The 14096-nt window shown below is 60.2% G+C and overlaps 1 protein-coding gene across 7 annotated transcripts in view; it reads left to right on the top strand.

The window, feature by feature from the left end:
• The window catches only part of ACOX3 (acyl-CoA oxidase 3, pristanoyl), a 49346-nt gene that overhangs the window by 29583 nt on the left and 5667 nt on the right, over positions 1-14096 (top strand). For 2 of the 7 annotated variants that reach the window (XR_011464586.1, XM_070372770.1), the window contains exons 11-16: positions 210-330; positions 3751-3873; positions 4113-4226; positions 8654-8769; positions 12379-12553; positions 14026-14093. Coding sequence is in view for 5 of the 7 variants with exons in the window: in XM_070372770.1 (XP_070228871.1) it covers positions 210-330; positions 3751-3873; positions 4113-4226; positions 8654-8769; positions 12379-12553; positions 14026-14093 (717 nt within the window). In the remaining 2 variants the exon portion in view is untranslated. Of the gene's footprint in view, positions 1-209; positions 331-3750; positions 3874-4112; positions 4227-4746; positions 5466-8653; positions 8770-12378; positions 12554-13621; positions 13974-14025; positions 14094-14096 lie in introns of those variants that run through there. The other 5 variants (XM_070372773.1, XR_011464587.1, XM_070372771.1 and 2 more) reach the window with 5 other exon arrangements.

The raw sequence follows: 14096 nt of genomic DNA, 5'->3' as shown, positions 1-14096 counted from the left end.
AGGAAGCTGTGTGGCTAGACCGCAGGGTATGCATGTGTAGATGAATCCTGTTTCTTAAGCTAAAACTGGGTTCCTGCTATTGCAGTTATCAGCCACCTGGGGTCAGACTGGAGGGGTGTAGGTCTTTGAGGCTGAGCTTGGACTGTCCCCTGCCCTCCGGGGTCGGAGCCTCTCTTCCCCTGATCTTGTTGGCTTCTCTCCCTCCCAAGGCCGAGCTGGGACGCGAGATCCACGCCTTGTCATCTGCCGGCAAGCCCCTGGCCTCGTGGACGGCCCAGCGGGGGATCCAGGAGTGCCGCGAGGCATGTGGAGGACACGGCTACCTGGCCAGTAGGTCTCAGAGATACGTGAGCTGGTTTCTGTCCTGATCCCTACCATGTGACTTAGGGGTCAGCGCACGACCAACCAGGGGTCAGCACACAGCCAGGGGTCAGCGCATGACCGGCCAGGGATCAGCACACGGCCAGGGGTCAGCGGACGACCAACCAGGGGTCAGCACACGGCCAGGGGTCAGCGCACAGCCAGGGGTCAGCATATGACCTGGATCAGTGCACAGCCAGGGGTCACCACATGACAAGGGGTCAGCGCACATCCAACCAGGGATCAGCGCACGGCCAGGGGTCAGCGCACGGCCAGGGGTCAGCACAGGACCAACCAGGGGTCAGCGCACGACCAGGGGTCAGCATATGACTGGGATCAGCGCACGGCCCGGGGTCAGCGTACGACCAACCAGGGGTCAGCACACGGCCAGGAGTTAGCGCACGACCAGGGTTTAGCACATGGCCAGGGGTCAATGCACGACCAACAGGGGTCAACTCAAGACCAGGGGTCAGCACATGGCCAGGGGTCAGCGCACGACCAACCAGGGGTCAGCACACGGCCAGGGGTTAGCGCATGACCGGCCAGGGATCAGGGCACGACCAGGGGTCAGCGTATGACCGGGATCAGTGCACGGCCAGGGGTCAGCACACAGCCAGGGGTCAACGCATGACCAACCAGGGATCAGCGCACGACCAGGGGTCAGCGGACGACCAACCAGGGGTCAGCACACAGCCAGGGGTCAGCGCATGACCGGCCAGGGATCAGCACACAGCCAGGGGTCAGCACACAGCCAGGGGTCAGCATATGACCTGGATCAGTGCACAGCCAGGGGTCAGCACATGACAAGGGGTCAGCGCACGACCAACCAGGTATCAGCGCATGACCAGGGGTCAGCGCACGGCCAAGGGTCAGCACAGGACCAACCAGGGGTCAGCGCACAACCAGGGGTCAGCATATGACTGGGATCAGCGCATGGCCAGGGGTCAGCGTACGACCAACCAGGGGTCAGCGTACGACCAACCAGGGGTCAGCACACGGCCAGGAGTTAGCGCACGACCAGGGTTTAGCACATGGCCAGGGGTCAATGCACTACCAACAGGGGTCAACTCAAGACCAGGGGTCAGCACACGACCAGGGGTCAGCGCACAACCAACCAGGGGTCAACTCACGGCCAGGGGTCAGCACACGACCAGGATCAACACACGACCAGGGGTCAGCACACGGCCAGGGGTCAGCACACAACAGCCTTTGGGCCAAAGGCTTTTTCTGTGGATAAAGATTTTTGCAAATAGTGATTTATCGGCGCCCGGCTGTGACCACTCGTTTACACACTTCCTGTGGCCGTGTTCCTGCTCCCCCTGCAGAGCTGAGATGTCTCGGCAGAGCCTAAAACATTTACCGTCTGGAACTTTCCAGAGCAGGTTGGCCGGGCCCTGCCCTCGTCTCATCCCTCGGTTCCCTGCCACCTGATGCTCCTTGGCCGAAACCTGGGGGTCACGAGGCAGCGTGGAGACTGGAAACCAGAACGGAAGGGAGCTTATCGTGCATTCGTCTGAGTTGGAACTTTCTGGTTGATGACTTGGCAGTACCCTGGCACGTTTTGTTCCCATGAAGCACTCTGAGACTTGGCGTTCACTTCTGTTGGCACCGGCGGCTGTTTGAGCAGCTGGTGGGTGGTGCACAGGGCAGGTGACCCACAGGCCAGGCCCAGATCCTGTGTCCTCTGTCTCTGCCTCTGCTGGCCGCTGGTTGCGTATCTGAGGGCAAGCTGCCCCCGCACACCGCTCCTTGGTGTTCTTCTCCATAAGATGGGGCTGATGAGAGCATGGCACGACAGAGGTTCTTGCAGCGAGTGAATGAATACGCTTGAAGGCTTTAGACAATGTGGGGCAGGCGGCCTGTGCCCCGTTACTCTGGTCTATTATTATTATTATGAGAGTGAAAGTGTTAGTCAACCCGTCGTGTCCAGCTCTTGGACTGGAGCCTGCCAGGCTCCTCTGTCCATGGGATTCTCCAGGCAAGAATACCGGAGTGGGTTTCCATGCTCTTCTCCAGGGGGTTTTCCCGATGCAGGGATCAAACCCGGTCTCCTGCATGGCAGGCAGTTTCTTTGCCGTCTGAGCCATCAGAAAAACCCGTTATTATTATAGTCCTGCTTATTATTTGCAGCTCACCTGCCTAACTTCCCATGTGCTGACCTTCAGTCACCGATGGGTAAAGTCTGGTGACTCAGGCGAGATGCCAGTGGAATTGGCAGAGACCTGCCCTGACAGCTTATTCCTCTGCAGCCTTGTAGCCCCTGGTTGAGTCTGAGCATCTCGGCGACACTCTGTAGATAGCCGTGAGCTTTTGGTGAAGATGCATCCCGGTTCCTCCTCGTGTGGGGGGGGGCCCTCAGCTTCTCCGCTCTCTGTTCTGACGTGTGTGTAACCACGGCGCCACAGAAGTTCCTCACCCGTGTGTTTTGTCTTCTGTGCACTGTTCTTTGTAGTTTTTGTTTGTTGTTATAGCTCATAGAGACGCTATAAATAGTTTAGAATGAGGAGCTTGAATCATGCAGCCCGCAGACAGCAGAAATGACTGAATCAAGTATCATCACATAATTCCTTCTGGGCTGAAGCCAGTGGGGCCAAACTCAGGGATAAATGTAAAGCCCTTTAATCTAGATTTAAATATCAGTTTCTAGTTGTCTCTCTAAGGTCGCTTTCAGGTATTCACGTTCAGTGCTCTAACTGTGGCATGGGGCAGCCAGTCAGTGGAAGACGGTCAGGGTGTCATAGGCGACCACAAGCCTCATACCTGCTACAGAGCACCTTCACACCCTCTTGGGCTGTTCACAGCAGTATGAGAGTGTGAGAAGTTAGGGGTCCTACCCATTCTCCCATCTCAGCCTCACATCTGGAGAACATTCTATTAGTACACCAAAGACCTAGGTGGGGAGGGTCTGGGAAGAATCCTTTATGAAATCTGCGAAGGAATTGGGTTATTTCACTGGTAGGAAAGGCAAGAGAAAAAGAAGCGTTGTCTTCAGATATTTGACGTCTTGTGTACAGAGAAGGGTGCCTTTAGTTGTACGAGGAAGGCGGGCACCCTCCCAGACGGCCCGCTCTGTCGGTGGCCTCCCAGAGGGAGCTTTGCAGGTGATCCGTGAGGCTCGTGGGGGTGATGCGTCGCGGGTGGCAGTGGGTGCTTCCTGAGTGCAGCACAGGGCTTCCCGGGAAACTTGGGGTGCTCCCAGTCTGTCCTTGAAGAGGGAGCAGCCGGACGGGTAGGGCACGCCGCTGGCGGGGGGTGGAGCTGCACCTGGAGAGGGCAGGAAGTGCTTCGTCCAGTCAGGCCGGGCCTGGGACCTGGCCTCAGAGTCCCAGATGGCAGGGCTGGGGGCATCTGTCCCGCCCGCACCCCAGTGATGCGCACACCCCCTCGCAGTGAACCGTCTGGGCGACCTCAGAGACGACAACGACCCCAACTGCACGTACGAAGGCGACAACAACGTCCTGCTGCAGCAGACCAGCCGCTACCTGCTCGGCCTGCTGGCCCGCCGGGGCCCCGGTGAGGCGGCCGGCCCTGCGGCCTGCGGCCTGGGGGCGTCCCCGGGCCCCGAGCCGGCTCTTCCGCCAGGGTGGAGTCTGTGTTTACGGGCAGGAAACATTGATCAGATGGGGCTGGACCAGCTTCTGAAGTGACGGGCCGGGGCAGGTGGCGGTGTGGGGGAGGGGGATTCGTCTTCCAGACACGCCCTGGGGTGGGGGGTCCCTGGCTCTCCCTGGAGTCACCGGCTGTGCCCCTAGGTGGTGCCCGCATCGAGAGCCCCCTGAAGACCGTGGACTTTCTGGATGGCTATGCAGACATCCTTGGCAGGAGGTTCGAGGGCTCCAGCCCCGAGGACTTGTTGGACTCCTCAGGTAAATACACGCCCTTCCCTGTCTCCAGGTGCGCTGTGCCTGGCGGGAAGCAGCCTGTTGCTTTGCCACCTCATTCATTCAATGATGATTCATCCGCGGACACCTCCCTGTGTCAGGTGCTGACGCCAGCAATGGAGAGAAGGGAGCTTGCTCCCCCCTCCCTGGAGTCCCGGCTCCCACCTGCCCCCCTCTCCCGGCTTCACAGTGAGTGGTCAAGGAGAGAGGTCACAGAAAGAGCAGGGGTGGTTACAGCCCCTCCCCTCCCTACTGCAAGTTAATGATGTCTGAAGGATGCACCTTCCTCCCCCAAGGGCCCACGCGTCTTTCTGTCAAATCCTGTGTCCACAATAGCAGCTTCACGCCACAGCAGAGCCCTGCAAAGTCCTCACCGTCCGCTTTGTGGGATTCAGTGAGCGTGTGTCCCTCTGCCCCCCCAGAACCCCTGTGGCCAAGCACCTCGGGGCCCTCTTCTGTGGTCCTACCCAACCCCCAGGCACACGCTGCCCTCCCTCCCCCATAGGTGGGCAGAAGCTGACCCTCTGGCCGGTCACCCAGGAGCTGGAAAGGCAGCCCAGCTGCCAGAGATGGAGGGTGCTGGGCCTGTTGCTGGACCCGCACCAGCTGCGGGGCTTTGGGCGCGTCCCCCATCGTCCTGCCTCGCCGCGGACTGGGACAGCACCGCCTGTGCTGGCTGGTGAGGCGGGTGGGGACACGTGGGTGTAACCGGCACAGCGCTCGGCTCCGCGCGGGGCTCGGGACCAGCCCGCAACATGCGGGCACCCCACCCTGTGCCAGCCGCAGTTTTCATCACAGAAATCACTGTCGAGACGCCGTTACGCACCCCCAAACACTGTTAGCAAAGAGCCTTGGCGTGGCGGGAGGGCACCTGGCTTAGAGTGTGCTCATCCCCCGCGGTCCTCTGGACGAAGGAGCCGCCTCCACGCACCTGAAGGGCACGTGACCCAGCACAGCATCCCCGGCTGTGGGCTGTGGGGGTGTGTGTGTGGCCCTGCCAAGCCGCGCCGCTGCCCAGGTCTCCAGGAGAGGAGCTTTGGCCGCCCAGTCCACGCCCGTGGCCAGAGAGAGCGTCGGACCCGGACTGGGCCCACTTGCCAGCGGGTCGTTCCTCCATTTTCATCGACAGCTTCAAGCAGAGGCGCTTCTGCTCGTCGCTGCTTCGGCTCCCTCACCACCCTTTGCTACAGCTTTTCTGACAGTACACCTTCTTCACCTCTCTTTTTAAAGAGCTGGGATGATGCTGGGACACCCCCAAAGGTCTTTCTGATGGTTCTGGAGCCCCCAGATGTTGCTCTAGGAAGCCCAGGAAATGACCTCATCATTCTAGTAACGTCCACCCCACCGGAATGTCCCCCCTCCTCAAAGCCGTCCCCCATGGTAAAATCAGAGCATAAACACGTGGTCGGCCAGCTCTTGGACGTGTCACGGGGCCTGCTGTGCCCCCGGGCCTGCTGTGTCCACCCCCCACCCCCACCCAGGCCTGCCACACACACCCGCCCCCCGCCCTTCTCACCGGCACTGTGAACGCAGAAGCTGCTGTGTGCACAGCAGCAGGAAGGGTGCCAGGGCAGCGTCATCTGTTTTTCCTGCGAGTGCTCTAATTTTCACTCGTTCCAACCAAGTGAAAACATCTTCTGGAGGGAAGAGCACAAGCAAAACTCATCTGGCAGAAGAGGCTTGGCGTGGAAGCAACCCTGACGACGTTCTCCACGGGGAGAAGGGAGCCCGAAGCTCATGGCCCTCCCTTCATCCTCAGGGTGCTTGATCATTTAAACCCAAGACCTCGGGGCCGGGCCTCAGCTGCATCTTTGGTAGAAGTCCCACGAGTGACGTGTGACCCTGGGGCTCTGCAGGACGGGACACTCGGGACCTTTCCAGGGTTGAGCGAGGCCTGTTTGCAAGGTCAGGAGATTTTTTTTTTTTCCCTTCAGGAATTAGAAGGTTTATTTGGAGCGGGAGGGGCAGGGCGGCTCTCCGCCCGCTGCCTGATTTATGTGCTGTGGGTGCGTGTGTGCCGAGGATGCGTTTAACAAATGGGCCTGAGCGCTGGGGAGCCGCACATCACGTGATCACATGAGACCCAGTTCTTTCCTTTCGTTGGCTCCTCACTCACAAAAATATTAGATAATTGGAGTGCAGTGGGTTGGCTGGGCTCTCCTGGGGGCTAAGACGGTGAAGAATCTGCCTACAATTCCGAAGACTGGGGTCCAATCCCTGGGTTGGGAAGAGCCCCTGGAGAAGGAAATGGCAACCCACTGCAGCATGCTTGCCTGAAGAATCCCCATGGACAGAGGAGCCTGGTGGGCCACAGTCTATGGGGTCGCAAAGAGTCGGACACCACTGAGCCACTAACACTCAGTGGGCTGGCTGCTCTGACCGCTGTGTGGGTCAGAGGGTCACAGGGCAGTCGGGGGTGCGTTGCATCTTGTGTTCAGAGAAACGGCTCAGGCTCTGGAGTCAGCTGTGTGACTTCGGACTAGATGCTTACCCTCTCTGATCCTCCATTTCCCCGTATGGTATTAGGAGGAAGTGCCCTCTCTGCAGAAGGCAATGGCACCCCACTCCAGTACTCTTGCCTGGAAAATCCCATGGACAGAGGACCCTGGTGGGCTGCCGTCCATGGGGTTGCGAAGAGTTGGACACTACTGAGCGACTTCACTTTCACTTTTCACTTTCATGCATTGGAGAAGGAAATGGCAACCCACTCCAGTGTTCTTGCCTGGAGAATCCCAGGGACGGGGGAGCCTGGTGGGCTGCTGTCTATGGGGTCGCACAGAGTCGGACACGACTGAAGCGACTTAGCAGCAGCAGCAGCAGCCCTCTCTGCAAAGACACTTTGTCCAAGTGAGAGCACGTTCACAGGTTCAGGGGGTCGGGACATGGACGTGACTTTGAGGGCCCCATTCCAGCCACCATACTTGGCAGAACTCTGGGAGGGGTGCCCTGTGTCAGCTTCCGCACCCCCAGCCTGCCTTGCTAGGCTCACACGTGCTGTGTGAGCTGGTCAGGCTGCTTGCAGCCTCTGAGCCCTTGACTCCTCAGGCCTGAGATGGAGCGTGTGCTCGTTAATGAAGAGCTCAGCTGTGCTGCGCGGTTTGTTAACAGATACGGCAGCACGAAGCGGTTGGAAGTCTGCAGCAGTGGGTACCATGGGATGTCCTCCCAGGGAACAGGCTGTGCCACACGGAGGGAAATCCCAGGGCCCCTGTGTCCAGCCTCTGGGTCCAGGCCCAGTGCCCCCAGGTCGGTCCTGGGGGTCCAGAGCCCAGAGCAGCTGTAGGTCCCTCAGGCATGGGCCCTTTGCCTGGGGAGGGGATGAGAGTGTGGACCCAGAGCCTCGCAGCCAGCTCAGACCCCACCCCCACCCCCTGCTCCCTCGATGTGTGCCTGCGTGCCTCCTTGTCTCCTGGTCCTCACTGGAGGACGCAGGAACAGCCCTGCCGGGCTGGGTGTTCTCAGTCACCCAAGCCCTCGGAACCAGTGAGATGTGAAGACAGAAGGACCCACAGATGCAGGCACAGCACTGGGCCGGGCTGGGAAGATGGGGGTCTCCCTCCAGCCCCTTCCAGCCGGTCCCTGTCCATCCACACCCCTGTCAGCAGCTTCCTCTCCTCTCCCCTTAAGAGCCGGAGGAGGAGGCCTGAGGTGTGGCCCAGGGCCCGGGGCCTGGCCCCCCAGGTGGACGGGGCGCCACTCGTCCACCACCTGCCAGAAAGTCGCCCTGATATTGTGCAGGTCTGAGTTTCATCTGGACTCTGCATCCTCATGGTGGATGAGGTGGTTACCCTCAAAGGACCACAAAGAAGGCTGAGCGTCGAAGAATTGCTGCTTTTTAACTGTGGTGCTGGAGAAGACTCTTGAGAGTCCCTTGCACACCAAGGAGATCCAACCAGTCCGTCCTAAAGGAGATCAGTCCTGAATTTTCATTGGAAGGACTGATGCTGAAGTTGAAGCTCCAATACATTGGCCACCTGATGCAAAGAGCTGACTAATTTGAAAAGACCCTGATGCTGGGAAAGATGGAAGGCAGGAGGAGAAGTGGGTGACAGAGGATGAGATGGTTGGATGGCATCACCGACTGGATGGACATGAGTTTGAGTCAACTCCGGGAGACAGTGGAGGATGGAGGAGCCATGGGGATGCAAAGAATTAGACACAACTTACTGACTGAACAGCAACAACCCCAGAAGGGGCTCCATGACTCGTGGACTCTGCGGTTGCTAGAACCGTGTAGAACTAGGGCCGGCCTCACAGCAGAGCCAGGAAACGCCCTCCCCCTTTGCCTGTCTCAGCCTGACCACCACGGAGGGGTGGGAGGCGGGTGGGACCCCTCTCACTCAGCATGAGGCTGGGCCGCGGCAGGGGGAGACGCCCTGCACTCACGGGTCTCTCCGTCTCTCACTCTGAAGTCCCGCTGGCGGCATACGAGTGGCTGGTCTGCTACCTGCTCCGTGAGAGCCACCAGAAGCTCAGTCGAGAGAAGCGCTCAGGGAAAAGCGACTTCGAAGCCATAAACGACTGTCAGGTACGTGTTTGTCTCGGAAGTTGCTTTTCTCAGGAGTTGCTCCTGATTCCCGCACCGCCGCATTCTCTCGGGCCTCTGCTGCCGGGACCAGCAATACAGCTGAGCCCTGAGCCCATCCCTTTCCCCTACCCTGTGTGGCTGGTGTCCAGACTTGGACAGCTCAGAGCTCGTCTCTGCCTGAAGTATTCATAACTTAGGCTTCCCTGGTGGCTAAGCTGGTAAAGAATCTGCCTGCAAGGCGGGAGACCAGGTTCGATCCCTGGGTCGGGAGGATCCCCTGGAGAAGGGAAAGGCTAACTCACTCCAGTATTCTGGCCTGGAGAATTCCGTGGACAGAGGGCCCTGGTGGGTTACAGTACATGGGGTCGCAAAGAGTCGGACACTACTGAGCTACTGACGCTTATTCATAACTTGTTAAAACGCAAACATACTTGGAAATCAGAGCACACCAGAAATTGATACCTGGGTCGGAATGTTTTTCCTGGGCCTGGAGGTTTATCGGGGATGACGATTTGTGAGAGAGGAACCCGTTCGGGAAGCGGGGAGCGGGCCTTCCTGGCCTGCAGCGTCCAGCTGCCGGCATCTCTTGGGAGTTCTTCATGATCACGGAGTGGCAGAAACACTGGTTATGGAGCAGCTTGGGCTGTGCAGGCTAGGACTGCCCCCGAGAGTTTCTGTTCTGTGCCCCCCACCACGGCCCCAGCACAGGCACCTCATAGGACCCCTCACGGGCGCTGGCCCAGGTCTGTTAATACTGTGGGCAGATCTCTGATGGCAAGGAAGGTCGTCCAGGAGAAGTTAAGGGTGGGCGCTGAGTGTGAGGATTCGGGAGGGAAGCAGAGGGTGCAGGAGCTGGAACAAGGCTCTCCCCTGTGGCTGTTAGAGCTGTGTGATTTGGGGGGCCCCAGCAGCACCCAGGCCTCTGCTCACTAAGATGCCAACAACACCCCTGAATTGTGACGACCCCAGACTATCTCCTGATGGTGCCAGATACCCTGGAGGGGCAAACTGGGCCTGACCAAGAACCCCTGAGCCAGTGGGGCCTCCAGTCCGGGGAGCAGGTCCACTCTGTGGCTCTGGGAATCTCTGTTCTAACGCGTCTCCCTTCAGACACTTCCTGCGTGCCCCTGGCCCAGTGTGGCTGCCTTCCTGGGTCCCTGTGACCCTCCATGCCCCCCACGCTCCGCTTTCCTGGGTCCCTGTGACCGTCCAGGCCCTCGTGTCCCGCCTTCCTGGGTCCCTATGACCCTCTAGGCCCCCACGCCCCGCCTTCCTGCGTCCCTATGACCCTCTAGGCCCCCACGCCCCGCCTTCCTGCATCCCTATGACCCTCTAGGCCCCCACGCCCCACCTTCCTGGGTCCCTGTCCTGGGCCGTCCAGGGCCCCCATGCGCTGCCCACGCACCATGTCCTCCACAGCTGTTCATTGGGATTCTCAGACAGCAGCTTGGCGGCCCGATGAGAAGCCAGGCGAGCCGTCCAGCCTGGCCATGGTGCCGTCACTGGGGTCAGCTGTGGACACGGTCTACACCGGAGCATGGTCCTGGCCTGGGCAAGGAGGTCATGGAGGGCAGACCCCCAGGGCCCGCGTCCCCAGGCGGCTGATGGCCTCTGAACTTCTCCCAGAAGGAACACACAGCAGCCTGTTTCGTGTCCGATTCCAGGGATTGAGACCGGGGAGAGGAGCTCGTGGGGCACGGTGCAGGCACTGGACCCATGAGGTCAGTCGCTGCTCCTCACGGCAGCGCCCGCGGGCCGGCTGCCTCATGTTCCCTCTTCACAGACCAAGATGCTCTGCCCCGGATGGGAGCCACTTGCCTGTGCGCACATGCTCGTAAAAGCCAAGTGGATTTGGAAGCTGGCCCATTGACTCCCAAGAGCTGAAGGAGCGAGTAGAGGAGGGCAGAGTTTGGACTCAGTCCTCGGCTGGGACTTGCTGGGAGAATCTCCCCAAGTGGAGACGAGCCCATGGCATGTGAGCGCATCGGGGTGGGCATTAATTCAGGGACGCCCGCTCTCGCAGAGGTTGAGGGCGCACACGGGGGCTGGCCTCCCTGCGCCAAGTGTGTCTCCACCAGTCGCCAACGGCCTGACCTTCTTTCACCCTCGGGGTCCAGGGCGGACTGAGGTGATGCCCTGGGGGGCTCTTAGCTTCGTGCCTGGCCCGGGTCAGCTTCGTCAGCTTCCCTCCTGTGAGCATGCTCCCCTCTCTGCGTCTCTCCCTCCAAAGTCAAGGGTACCCACGACATGGTGTGCACGAGAGGGCAGCTGCCCTGAAGGCCCGGCTAGCTCTGCAGGCAGGACACACGGACACAGGCCATGTGACCTGGTGGCGTCGGAGGCGCAGTGGGGTCTTCGGATCAGACCAGGCAGACTGGCCTGGGGAACATCCTCCCCTGAATTCCCTCCCGAGGGTGCCTGGTTCTCAGGCAGTCCCTGGGAGAGCCTTGGCCTCAGAAGTGAGGACCCACTGCTTGCCCTGAAAGTCCAGAGGAGGCCTTGAGCCCAGAGCCGTGCCTCCTTGGCGACCACGACTCACGGCCTCCCCGGACCATATTCTGGACCCTGTTCTTTGGATTCTGGCTGATGCACATGTGTGCTCAGCTGCTTCGTCGTGTCCGACCCTTTGCGACCCCATGGACTGTAGCCCACCAGGCTCCTCTGTCCATGGGGTTCTCCAGGCAAGAATACTGGAGTGGGTGGCCATTCCCTTCTCCAGGGGATCTTCCCAACTCAAGGATTGAGCCCAGGTCTCCTGCACTGCAGGCGGATTCTTTACTGTCTGAGCCACCAAGGAATTCTGGGGCAAAGTCATACAGGCATTGAATAGGGGTCTCTTTCCTCCCCAATCCCGGGTCACCTCTTTGCTGGATGATTTAATTTCAAAAGCAACCATGCTCATCATAACAAATTAGAAATGCATGTGTAATTGTTCTAATTTAAAAAAAACCAAACCCAGTAAACTGATAAACTAGAGAAGGGAAAAGAAAAGCTGGCAAGCAAAGCTAATGATGAGCAGATGTGTTGGCTATTGGTTAAAAAAGAAAAAGCGGGGGCTAGAAGACCTGTGGTGACTTCCTGCTTCCACAAACCGAGCCAGCATCGGGACTCACACGCGAGTGCAACCCGGCTGGCCCTCCGTGGAGCCGTTCCCTCCATTCCGGACGTGATGGGAGTGGGAGAGAGGGGCTGTTTCCTTGAGAAAGTTGGGGGGCGGGGCGGGGCCGGGCCCCAGGAGGGGCTGCCGTTGCTTTCAGGTGAGTCTGGGGATCGTGTGGAAAACCTCTGTGGTTCCCAGTGCAAGAGAAGCGACCTTGTGCCCTCGGGAGCCCACCTCCCAGGGGACGCCCCCGTCCCTAGGGCCAGGACGACCCGGGCGAGCCCCTGGTGGCTGTGTCAGCTGTGGGGTCACACAGGTCCCAGGTAGCGCTGAGCTGAGCGGGGTCGCTGGGCCCGAGGTCCAGAGCAGCTGCTGCAGGCGGGCTTGTGTTCCTGCCGGCCTTCCCCAGAGGCGCTGCCCAGCCACGGCTGGCTGTGCCCTCTCACCCGGGCGCTGCCGGCACGCACACCCGTGTGCCCTCCCCGAACGCGCGCACCACGCCATTGCAGGTGTACCACTGCCGGCCCTTGGCCCTGGCGTTCCTGGAGCTCACGGTCGTGCGCAGGTTCCACGAGCACACGCACCAGCCCCGCGTGCCACCCCCGCTGCGGGCCGTGCTCCGGCGTCTCAGCGCCCTCTACGCCCTGTGGTCCCTGAGCCAGCACACCGCCCTGCTCTACCGAGGTGAGACCCCACCCCGGAGCCGCGTGGTGCGCTCCTTCCACGCGGCTCACTGAGCGCTCGTCACGGGGAGCAGATGAGCCCAGAGGCCATGGGTAGGGGGGGAACCACCAGGGGCACAGCAGCGCCAGGATGGTGCCCGTAGGGCTGAGCCATGGTGGGCAACCCAGGAGGGCTTCCTGGAGGAGGTGATGAAGGGCTGATTCCTGGAAGATGGGTGGAAACAGGATAAACCTGAGTTTCTTTGAAACTTTGTCTTCATTATCCTTCTAAGGAGCATTTTTTAGACGTTTTCCCAAAGCATCCCCATGGCGTGTTAATACTAGAGCTGTCCTGGGTACCTGCTCATGCCCCAGGCGTGTGTCTGTGCTGTCTGAGGAGTACATTTTCCCCTCCCCTTGCAAAGAACCCACATTTTCCTCCTTGGGGCTGGTGTTGCCCACCCCATTTTTTTTAAGTCGCTCAGTCATGTCTGACTCTTTGCAACCCGATGGACTGTACAGTCCATGGAATTCTCCAGGTCAGAATACTGGAGTGGGTAGCCATTTCCTTCTCCAGGGGATCTTCCCAACCCAGGGATCGAACCCACATCCCCTGCACTGCAGGTGGATTCTTTACCAGTTGAGGTATACAAGGCTCCCTGGTGGGAGCGGTGGGTGCGGGGAAAGGAGCCCACCCTCTGTGAGTGAAGCGGGCTCTGTTCTCTATGGCAAAGATGAGACACCAGCCAGTTCTGCAGCAGACTCGGGGCTCCCTCCTGTGAGACACCTATGAGACAGCGCAGCACCGCCTGCCTGGGTGTGGGAGGCGAGGCCAAGGGGGTGGGTCTCCAGCCCATCGCCTGGTGGCTGCAGGCGCCCCCGCATGCCCCTCGACACCACTTTGAGCCTGCAGGCCCCTGCCACCCCGCCCAGCCTCCCCGCCCAGCGCTCTGCTTGGGGTCTTGTCCACTCTCGTGGACTCCTGCCTGCCGGCCCTGCCTCCTCCTCCACCCCGGCCCCCTGCGGCCGCCCTTCCTGGGCTTCAGCATCCCCAGCTCCCGGCCGTGACCGCCCCCCGCCCCCCCACTAGCGCCTGCTCAGTGAACTGGCCGGGAGAAGGACACAGACCCCAGGCCCGGCCTCACCTTTCTGGAAAGGGGTCGCAGCGGGACCCTGGCCGCAGAAGCGAGACATCTTCACACAGAATGGGCCGTTACGATGTGTGTGCCATTTGTGGGTAACTTGGGGGTTTGGGCTTCCCCAGTGGCTCAGATGGTAAAGAATGCGCCTGCAGTGCAGGAGACCCGGGTTCGATCCTGGGTCGGGAAGATCACCTGGAGATGGGAATTGTAACCCACTCCAGTGTTCTTGGCTGGAGGACTCCATGGACAGAGGAGCCTGGTGGGCTACAGTCCAAAGAGTCGGGCACGGCTGAGCAACTGACCCTTGGGGGTGAGGGAACCAGACCCCAGAGTCACCCCCCTGTGCTTTCAGGCGGCTACTTCTCCGGTGAGCATGCAGGTAAAGTGCTGGAGAGCGCCATCCTGGCCCTGTGTGCACAGGTG

This window comes from Bos mutus, chromosome 6, assembly GCF_027580195.1.
Source record: "Bos mutus isolate GX-2022 chromosome 6, NWIPB_WYAK_1.1, whole genome shotgun sequence".
In the NCBI taxonomy this organism is placed as follows: Eukaryota; Metazoa; Chordata; class Mammalia; order Artiodactyla; family Bovidae; genus Bos; species Bos mutus.
Note: the sequence above shows the minus strand (reverse complement) of the source record. Positions and strands in the feature narration are given on the sequence as shown.